Source organism: Cyprinus carpio, chromosome B16 (assembly GCF_018340385.1).
Source record: "Cyprinus carpio isolate SPL01 chromosome B16, ASM1834038v1, whole genome shotgun sequence".
Taxonomy (NCBI): Eukaryota; Metazoa; Chordata; class Actinopteri; order Cypriniformes; family Cyprinidae; genus Cyprinus; species Cyprinus carpio.
The window spans coordinates 14745097-14756554 of record NC_056612.1 but is presented as its reverse complement, the minus strand read 5'-3'; the positions used below and the strand labels follow the sequence as shown (position 1 = coordinate 14756554).

General features: G+C 36.0%; 1 protein-coding gene across 1 annotated transcript; it reads right to left on the bottom strand.

The window, feature by feature from the left end:
- Positions 1-59: 59 nt before the first annotated feature.
- LOC109074128 (NF-kappa-B inhibitor delta) lies at positions 60-10246 on the bottom strand. The gene is made up of 12 exons (XM_042740953.1): positions 10064-10246; positions 6364-6488; positions 6247-6277; positions 5917-6140; positions 5592-5824; positions 4530-4635; positions 4285-4431; positions 4162-4213; positions 3892-4061; positions 2972-3088; positions 1768-1932; positions 60-1611 (listed from the first exon to the last, which is right to left on the bottom strand). The coding sequence occupies exons 1-12, from the start codon at positions 10077-10079 to the stop codon at positions 1540-1542; spliced, it is 1458 nt and encodes a 485-aa protein (XP_042596887.1). The 5' UTR covers positions 10080-10246; the 3' UTR covers positions 60-1539.
- Positions 10247-11458: the final 1212 nt, after the last annotated feature.

The following is an 11458-nucleotide window of genomic DNA, read 5'->3' as shown; positions in this document are numbered from 1 at the left end:
AGTAATTGAGTATGACTAAACATCCACAGCAGTCATAATGAAGAGCTCAATACAGTTACTATAAGAAAAGGTGTTTTTATTAATCATCCAAATGTTAGTCATGTGCCAAAGACATTTGGCTCAGTAAAAGATCCTGAGTTACAGAGGTTTGTTCTTAGTCTTTACTTATTTAGCTTTATTTAATTTGGCTTGGTCAGTTGACATATAATGCAAAACACACAAACACATTAATAAAACATTAATGATTTGCAGAAATACTGGAATAATTATAAATGTGGCTTTTTAGAGATGACACTTCACAAACAATATTTAAAATAAAACATTGTACATACAATCAAGCAAAGTTTAATGCTACTTTATACACTCACAGAATTTGGTTTTGTCAGATGGTTTCATTCATTAAGTGTTTGTGATATTTGTTAAAACATGAGCAAAGTTAATTAATTCCTTGGAAGGCAGTTTGCACTTTGCTTTCAAACTTATTCTCATAAATCCACAGACCTCTTTGTTTTACAAGAAAGTGACATTAGCGTGTGTTTTCCCTCATTTGAATTTCCAGAGGGACTCTGGGTACTTCAACATGATGAATCATGCATATCACTGACTCAACAACAACAACATCCTCAACATCTGTAATCTTGATACAAGATGGACACTATCCCCACATAGAAAAACTTTTTCTTTCATACTATTCCACTGAAATAACATTGTTAAATCATATTAATGATTCTGACATCTTGATTCTGGTAGGTCTTGATGACAAAACGACCTTTTTACCACAGAACCCCCTGACATTTCACCCCCTCATATATGACTCATCAAAATAACACTTTCACATATATGGCTGGATGACACATCTGCTGTAAGGACAACTGATATCAAGTGTGCTGCTGAGAAATGTGCATTACATAGAGAACTGATGTCATTCGTATCAAACAATGAAATAAATAACTGATCTTCACCCTGAGGGAAAGTAACATGAACATGAGCGCAGAGTATATGCCACATATACCAACCAAAAGCTATATAAATACATCTCAAAACAAATGAAGAATATCCCACTGATACAGTGAGTTAAAAAAGCAAACCAATATGGTTTAGAATTTAAGTTGGAAACTCGACTGGTACTGCCAGTCCTCATGACGATTTCATTGAAATCACTATTCATGAACATACTAAAATTTGCTTTCATCTTTAAATAAACTGAGAAGCAGCGTTATGGTACAGAATCAATGAATGATCCTTCAAAAAATATACTGTCATACTAAAAATGATGCAATATGTGAAAATCCTTATAAAAGGATACTGAAAATCAACCCATTCTTCTCCAGAGATTACATTTTTGGGGGTTATTTTTAAAGCTCTTTCTGATCTTAACTCTTTTTAAATATTTTAATTTTTTTTTTATTCCCATCTTAATGGTGAACGGTTAGCAAAATTATCAAGATTAATGTTTTGTGTGCATACTATTATTTAATCCAGACGACTGCATCTCTACTGGAGAAGTTGGGATACGGTGGGACTAAAAATCAGTCCTGGTCACTCTTGGTCCTGTAAGGATGTAAAACGGCGCCTAGAGGAGGCACTTTTCTTCTTCAAGATGAGCTTGAGCTGAGGGAGAGAGAGCGAGAAAGAGGGAAAAGAGTGCATCAGCTACTGTGTAATCTGTACTTTTCTTTCTATGCTGCTAAAAAAAAATGGTAGAAACTGTACAAGAGAATGTTTTTGCAACAGGCAGACTGGTTGTTAATAAAGAAAACCCCTCACTCTCTCTCCTTTGTCTCCGCTCTGCAGCAAATGAGCGGGCTGGTCGTTCTCCAGGTTGCGGATGCTGGGATCAGCACCTCGACTCAGCAGCAGCCGGATCAGTTCCTCCTGAAAGGGGCTTCCGTGCAGCCCTGCGGCCATGTGCAGGGCAGTGTGTCCATGAGCCTGAGAGGAGACACACATTTATAGATAATCAGAGAGAGAGAGAAAGAGATTGCAAGCTGGTAGACAGGAGTGTGTTTGACCAAAGTCTCTCGAATTTCATCAAAAATATCTTCATTTGTGTTTTGAAGATGAGCGAATGTCTTATGGGTTTGGAACAACATGAGTGTGAGTAATTAATGACAGAATTTTCATTTTTTTTTTTGGCTGAGCTATCCCTTTAAAAAGATTTGTTCAAACACAATGATTCTTTTTTTAGGAACAAAACAAGCAGTGGTCTTTATGAGTAAGTCAATTAATCGTCCAATCAACTGAATGTTTACTTACTGTTTTTATGAGTAAGTCACTGGATTATTCACTCAGTTTGTGAGAAAAAAAACTTTGATGCATTTAGGAATAAAATAAGGGTCTGTCCTATGAACGAGTCACTGAAGTGTTCAGCCAACCAATACATTCAAAAACACTGATACATTCTGGAATGTAAAAGATAACTCTATTTATGAGTGAATCATTAGGTCGTTCACTCAACCAATTCGTTAAAAAACTCTGATTCATTCTGGAATGAAACAAGTGTTTGTAAGTGAATCATTCATTGAATCATTCGCTCAACCAATTGGTTCAAAAACACAGATTTATGAGTGAATCACTGAGTCATTCATGCAACCGATTTGTTAAAAACTCAGATTCACTCAGGAATGAAAACAGGTGACTGCCTTTACAAGTGAGTTAACCATTGATTCATTCAGTTAACAGATTCATTTATAAATAGAGATTCACTGAGTAACAAAATTTCATAACCGCATGTTGCTGGAATTTGAGTCACGCAGCAGTTAAATTCACTTAGCCATTATTTGAAACTATACTATTGCATCTAAAATGTAAGTCAATCAACAATAACTTCTTGTTTACACCCACAATAGTGCTGTTGGTCAAAATTTCACCACAGCTGCAATTACTTGCGGCACGAGGCAAGTGTGATATCACTTGAGTATGATTTGAATGTATATGAAAGCCAATACAATTTCGTCATCATGTGTCTCACTTTCATGTTGATGAACGCCTGCATATTGGAGAGTTGGATGCTGAGGAGGAAGCGCACAAGCTGGATATTCCCCTCCTTCACTGCCAGGTGAAGAACTGTCTTGTTGCTTTTGATTTCCTGAAAAAGATGAAGGTATATCAACAAAGTGAAACTGAAGCAACATCAAAGCATGTGTGGCATGAATGAGGTTTCCTCCTTCTGAAAACGAAACCGCTCTATATGGAACAATGACAAAATCATTTGTTTGTCTGTCTGTCAGAAAGGAACATTTGGGAAATATATTGTTTCTTTTCCTATACGACAGAAATCGCTACCGTAATTTGGAAATGTCAGTATCTGTGAGTGTTACTAATTTGGGGACAGGAAGATATTAAATAAATGTATATTTATATTTGGCAATGATGAAGTAATATCGATCAACAGAGACAATAAATTGACAATTATATTTAAAACCTTACAGAAGATTTCTATTTCAAATAAATACTGTTCTTTCTATTCTTTAAATAATCCTGAAAAAATGTAGCACTCTTTCCACAAAAATATTAGGTAGCACAATTGTTTTCAACATTGATAATAATACATGTTTCTTGAGCAGCAAATTTGCATATTAGAATGATTTTTGAAAGCTTGTGTGACACTAAAGACTGGAGTAACGATACTGAAAAATCTGCTTGCTATCATATCCTAAACTTCACATCTCTGTACATCAATAATGATGATTTCATTGGCTTTAATATGGCACCGTACTGACGTTATGATGGGCCACTCAGTTTTATAATAATATTATTTAATTAGTGTGGCTGCACCATCTGTCTATACACCAAGGGGTCCTTTAGCAATAATTAACACATTCCCTTATTATCACTGGGATTAAACTGTACTGAAAATCTAAAATATTAAAAGGCCATAAAACGGAGTACCTGGCTGAGAACTGAAGCTCCAGAATTAATAAGAAGCCTCAAACACATCAGTTTATCTTCTGCTTGAGTCTGTAGACTGCCATCAGCTAACCATGTTGAGGATGAGGAGGCATTTATAGCCTTTATCGTGGCACAGTGAGAGATCACTGCACAATGCAGAGGAGTCAGACCTAAAGATACCAGGCAAAAGCAAGAGCGGCCATATATCATTGTCTCGTCAGATGTCACTGTAACTGTGATGCTTATGGAACACTATGTAAAGGTTTATACCTTCAAAATTACGAGCCTCCAGGTCCACTCGCAGTCCAGCATAGAGAATAACCTATTAAATCATAGCAGTTTAGAAGCATGCTTTTTTGATTTCGAATGGATTGCAAATGGGCTGGCTCTCACCTGCATGACACGAGGGAAACCATAGGTGGCAGCCAGATGGAGCGCGGTTTGACCGTTGACGTCACAGATGCTGATGTCCGCACCTAGAGAGAGTAGATCCTGGACTATATCTGGCTGATTGGCAGTTACAGCCACCAGCAAAGCAGTCTGGGATTCAAGAGAACAGATAGTCAGTGAATGCATTAATAAAAAACTCCCTAGTACATTTTGAATTAGATTTAACAGTATTTTGTCGTGATATTCACCTTTCCCTTGTGTTCTTTAGAGTCCAGCTTCCCCAGTTCACTAAGTTTCTCCGCAGCAGCAAAAGCATATTCCCTCAGGCCTTTCGCGGTGTAGATATGTAGAATGCTAACAGACAGTAAGAATAGAGTTTCAGTTTTCATTTACTGTGCAGAGCTGTATAACAACTTTGCTGTTTTCAGTCACTTTTCCATGAGATTTACGCTTACACTGTGGTTTCATTAGTTAAGAAACGCACACGACCTTGGTGGTAATCTTCGGAAAGCATTAACTGAACGATTTTCAAAAATACAGTAAGATGTACGGCTACTTTAACGTAAATGTATCTAAAAAGACTGCAAATGTTATTTGGGTCAATGACATATAAGACCGTCACATTGAAAAATGTGACTTTTTTTTTAATCATTTTCAGTAAAAAGTTAAAATGCAATGAATTTTCAAGTGGTGTAACCAAAAATTAAAAAGTAACATTTATTTTTTTAAATAATTTAAATACATTTGAGTGTACATATATTAAATAAAATAAATAAATAAATAAATAAAAATAAAAAACGTTATGGAACTTTAAGAAATAATTAATAATTAATTAAATTGTTTTTTTTTTTTAAATGTAAAGAATAAAAAAAAGTTTTTATCCTTGATATGTTTTCTAATATCAGCATATTAGAATGATTTCTGAAGGATCATGTGACACTGAAGGCTGGAGTAAAAATTTGCTAAAAAGTCTGCTAAAAATTTGACTTTGCATTACAGGAATACATTTCATTTTTAAATGTATCAAAATAGAAAACATTTATTTTTTAATTCTAATGTTATTTCAAAAAATTACAGTTTTTACTGTATTTTTGAGGCCTTGGTTATAGCATAATAGATTTCTTTTTTTCAAAAACATAAAAAAAGGCTTATTGACCCCAAACTTTTGATCAGTACTGAACTCATTTTAAGTAAGTCCTAGGCTGCTTAAAGCTACATCTACAGACCATTCTTCCAAATGACATTTGGTCACAGCATCCAAGGTAGTAAATCTCCACCCTAAACAATATTCAGAATATCTTCTGACTCACGTGTCCCCATCATCATCCTGCCAGGTGGTTCTACTGTAATCCATGTTCTGCAGGAAGACTCTGGCCTCCTGCAGCTTCACCATATCCATCTGGGGCCTGAACTCTTGGAGAAGGTATGGGCTTGTGTGATCCTCTGCTCTGGAATCAGATGGCCAGCACAAACCAGAGGTCTGAATGGGGACAGTCCCAGTCATATCAGTCCCGGCTGCAGTTACAGGGCACTCTGTTATAGACTGTGAGAACAGAGAATAGATTGATTTTTTCATTCACAATATAGACAAACCTTTGATTTTTTGTAAGCCTTCAATACTTATAGAGCTCTTACATATTGCTGTGTTGTCTGGGCATCCTGGCAGTCTTGCATCTGCTGAGGGCTGTAGCCTGTGGCAAGCGTCTGTCCAGTCTGGGTAAAGTTTTGTGCAGCGGAGGAACTAGGCATGAACGGGAATGGGCTGCACTGCTGTAGCGAGGAATGTGCCTGATGAATGCTGGGAACTTCCCATCGGTCATATCCGACTGCTCCCATGTCTGTGTAGCTTGCACTGGCTCCTGCAAAGAAAAGGCTTAATTTTCAGATGTAAAAGAAAATCTAAATATCCCTGAAGTCTCATTTAATCAAACAAAACCCTCATTTAGCAGAGATGCTTGGACTCACCGGCAGTGGGGGATTGTCCTGATGCCAACACCTGTTGGAAACATTTTGGAAGATGATTAAAGTCGTTCGTATCAGCCTCAAGACATTCATACTTAATAATATAATAGTTTGTCTCACTGGGACAGATGCAGTGTAAGATGCTGCAGAGCAGGAGGGAGGAGCTGAGGAGGTCTCTCTCTTTCTCTTCTGCTCCAGGAGTTTCTTCACTGTGGGCAGAGGGTAACACGCCTTTTCCTTCGGTGCTGTGGACACAGAAAAAAACAACAACAAAAACCTTGTTATATTGATGATGTTTTCTGTTTAAATGCTGTTATATGATAAACAGCCTACACCAGTTTAATACATCAGCGATGACATTAAATAGATGAAATGTGAAAGTAAAGATAGATGTTGTTTTTTTTTTAACTTCCTGTTCAAAACCTTCCATTTCATCCTGATATAAATGTATCATGGTTTCAAAAATAAAAGCTGAACAACAGTTTCCAACATTGATATTAATAAGAAATCTTTCTTGAGCAGCAAATCAGCTTATTAGAATGATTTGTGAAGGATCGTGTGACACTGAAGACTGAAGCTGAAAATTCAGCATTGACGTCACAGAAATAAATGACAATTTAAAATATATTAGAATAGAAAACTGTTAGTTTAAATGGTAATAATATTTCACAATATTACTGTTTTTACTGTATTTTTTGATCAAATGAATGTAGCCTTGGTGAGCATAAGAGACATTTACAAACATTTAAATCATTACGGACCCCAAACTTTTGAACAGTATCTTATCTACCTGGTTATTATTGATTTATCAGTATTAGCAATAATATTATGATATTAGTCGAATTTATGAAATAAATCATAATAAATATGTATTCAATAATAAGTATTCAATAGTAAGTTTCAATAATATAATAGTGAAACTTACTGGAATTTAGAAGTAGGGACAATCTTGACAAATAAATGATACTAAATTTTAGTATTTATTATCAGCAGGATATTTTAGATTTCCATTAAAACCATTTGTTTTACAATTTATTTTTTAATGCCTTTGATTTACAATGACTTTTTAAACAATCAAGTCGAGTAAAACATTAATCATATAACCATATTCAGTATATCTTGCTGGATACACGTGTATTGTTGTTGTTTTCAAGTAAATCTGATTGATTTCTCCAGTAATGTGATTTCCCCAGGGTCGTTTTTAATAACAGGTGCTGGTATGACTTGAAATGTATTTTTTTTGTGTTAGTCACCAAAAGAAACTGAAAAAGACAAGAATGCAAATATCGGAGGTTTCCAGTGGGCATCAGTTACGTATTCTAGAGCTGAAGGAAGGAAAGTTTCTTCAAAATCTTGACCCCAAACGTGAGATAAGAACCAAATTTCCACCGAAGGAGCATAACGCTCATCCTCTCACCCGTGAGGAAGGTATTCCATTTGGAAAAGAGGTGGTGAGGTTACGTCTACCTGTCTTCTTCATCAGAAACCCTGCGTCTATGGAGACGTTCTCACAGCACACTCTCTGTAACTATTTCCTTTCTCCGTTACGCTCTTCGTGGCAAACCACATCTTCTTCCTGCATCAGTGACGTATGTCAGGGGCCCCAGGGTGTATGATCAGATGCTTAGATACTGATTCAGAGTCAGGTTTGATGCCTGTCTAGCATTTCGTTGAGGTGCAGTAATGAGCTGAAATCAGCTGCATAGATCACAGCTAAATTGCAATACTTAATCCAGCCACCAGGGGAAAAAATCGAATATATTTATCGAATTACTGTTCCACGCACAGATAGTTCTTTCAAACACTGCAGTGTGAGAGAAACACTTTGAGGTTATTTTATTATCTTTTATGGGTATGTCAGGATTATATTATGCACCTCCATGGTGTGATAATAGTTTTGTATACAGTATAACTACAATAATAGTGTTTTGGTTGATTTATCTATTTATAGCTCGGACAGAAAAACTACTTGTGTTTCATTCTGCAAGGTATCCCTTTACAGGAAAAGTGACTGGTTTCAGCAAAACATTAAGTAATTCTTATGGTGAAGGGGATTCAAAAGAGGAAGATGGAAATTCCACTGGGGATAACCTTGAGAGGATCATTCCTTTCCTTATCTCTCTCTTGTTTGTTCTCCATTCCAGTTTATTTGAATTACTCCACTTCTCGGGCTCTTGCTTTTTAAAGCTGACTCAGAAGGTTAAGAGAAAAGATGGGCTACTGCTCAACACAGTGTTTACATACAATGGACATGTATAACTAACAAAAAAGTTCTATATTTCTGAAAGATTAAGAAAAATCTGGAGTTAAAACAATGGTTATTATGTCTTTAAAGATTTAGAAAGTTATACCAAAATGTCTCAATATCTATTTAAACAATTTAGAAGTGAAGGGGTGAAATAATTGTTATATATGACCATTAGGCCTACTCTTCTGAGGTTACAGTAGTTTTAGAAATATAAAGTATTTACATCCAAACACTGGACCCTGTCCAGTGTACCTCTTTTGGACCCATAAAATCATAACCGGACACTACAGTTTCTACAACTGAGATGTGACTAACACAGACATAATGTCTGCTATGTTTTTAGAATTGTAAGCCTAGGTTTGACATTTTTATTTTTTATCAAATGTTATTTTAATTAAAGTAAAATGAAATGAAAAAAATAAAAAAAGTTAAATCAACGTTTGAGAAATGTGTTACAACATCGCCTAACGTTATTGATGTAGAGAAACGCCTGATAGACTAGTCACATTCTTCAAGGCTATCTAATAACAATGCTTCTATTATCACCCGCAACAGGTTTAAAGGTCACATGACACTAGTTTACACAAGATTGATTTTCATGCTTAAAATGTCCGAAAGAGTGGGCATTAGCGGCTGGGATACCCTCGCACCCCGTCTTGTAATACCAAAGACGGAAATCCCTGGCCAGTGAGTCACGCGCGTGGGTGTAACGCGGGGATTCCGTGGCTCTCGCTACGCTATCTGACTATAGACACATGCAGTTAACCTATTAACTCATGAAAAGAAAAAACTTAGGTTGCACTTTATTTCTAGACACTTCGCATATTCCACATGACATTTAGGCTACCAGTATTAGAAATGCGTGCTTTTAAAGTTGAATGACATTTTCTTTAGGCTATCATTTTCACAAGCCTTCTCTTTAAAAATGAGACCCACACCCAATAAAAACGGGAAATGAAAGTCGAACAGGGAGGAGTAATTTATCAAGGGGTTTGTCCAAATAGCGGTAAAAAATGAAGTGAAGGGGGATCCTTCATTCAAATGTGTTCAATCTATTTTTAAACGGTCATACATCGCTGAACTGACGTCATAAAAATATGTAAACAGCGAAAGATAAAGGTAGTATGCCATATGTTGTTCCCAGCCTATTTATATAACGTTTATGTCAATTTATTATAGAGGTCCTAATATAACCCGAACACAGGCACCTTTCTCGTCTTACACTCACACACACAAAAGATACAAAAGCTGTCATTGGGTCGGCATCTTTAAAAAAACACATTCGTACCTTATTTACTCCTAAAACGTGCATGTTAGTAGGCTACCTGAAAGGTTGAAGGCTATCTAAAGCAGCTATACATATTAGTAGGCTACCTACTTGGTAGTGGTAGGCTATATATTAGTTGCCTGAAAGGGTACTGTACTAGTGACAGCTTTTGTACTTTTTTCCCCTTTAATATTTGGCTACTTTTGTCTTTTTTACTCCATCATTTCTTAAAGGCAACTTATATTCCCCATCACTTTGTGCTATAAAAATTATGTCAATAAACAGAAAATAAAGGTCTTACTTACATTTCTGAAAGTGCATGTCAGAATCCCTTTTGCTGTCTTTAATTCTCGGCTCCCACGCCAGGTGAAATGAATGATGTCAGACTCAGAGCAGCCTCTGATAAATGTCAACTCCTCGAGTCACTGTCTGTTATTAACTGATTGCGGCACGTTCCACTATGTATACAGAGAACACGTTGTATTCTGCCAGCCCTTTTTTTTTTTTTTGTAGCTCCACCCACTATGATGACGAGCTGTCAGACACATTGGAGGAAGGTCGCTTTGCTTCTGACAGCAACAGTAAGGGTTCTCTCTCTCTCTCTCTCTCTCTCTCTCTCTCTCTCTCTCTCTCTCTCTCTCTCTTTTGCATATCAGGTCCGGTACAAATAAGGATGTCTGAAATGATAACAAGAAGAAATCTTTGAGAAATTTAAATTTAAAACGCATTTGTTTTTGTAATTGTCATCTTTGTTTCATGTTTTTGGTTTGATTTCATACATTTTTGAAAAACATTTCTTGTACTAAAATATTTTCCAAGTACCTTTTATATATACAACCTAATAATGATTAGGTGTTAGTTATAATTTTAAATCTTATAATAGCCTACAATAAATATCGGCTTATAGAATTAGAAAATAAATAATATAATAATTTATATTAATATAATATAGACAGTGCTTCTGTGTAGAGTTAGTTTTCTGTGTAGTTGAAGACTGTTATATACACTTCCTTTCCCCCCACACAAAAACTTTGATCTGCTAATTTGCCCCAGAGATGTTAACCATTATGTCCATTTCCTCCATTCTCACCACGACACCTAAACTTTCTTGTTTCTTCCTGCTCCTCCTCCAACTTAACCTCCACCCACTCATCCTCTCCCAGCTGAAAAAAAAGAAGAAGAAAAAAGAGAACTTTAAATGCCTAAGCTCGACTGCTGTTCACAGTGTAATGGTCTTACAGTTATTTGGTGTGTAATGAGAAAAGCACTCTTTTAATAAACATGATGATAAGCATGAGAAGTGCACACTTAGTACATTCTGAAGAAGTAGGCTACTTAAAAAATCTGATCTGAGATGTCTGAGATGTGCTAATTTTACATGCTGCATTTCCACTCCATACTTGTTGTTTGATCCTGTAGTAACATACTTTTGACTAACTTCAGTATGAACCAACTAGCTGTAGATATTCAAGAGCAAGATTTAAAAGCCCCTCCATTATGGGTCCTTAAAAATGTAAACAACATAAGGCATTATGGGTATTACAGCTCAGTTTTTTAGCGAACTTACATTCTAAAAGGGGAGTGGAATTCAAGTAGTCTATAATTGGATTGAGGCAGTGTCTCCTGGTTTGTGAACAGAACTTCTGTCTTCATGGCTCCATCTAGTGGCCAAAAATATTACATACATGTATACATGCAGT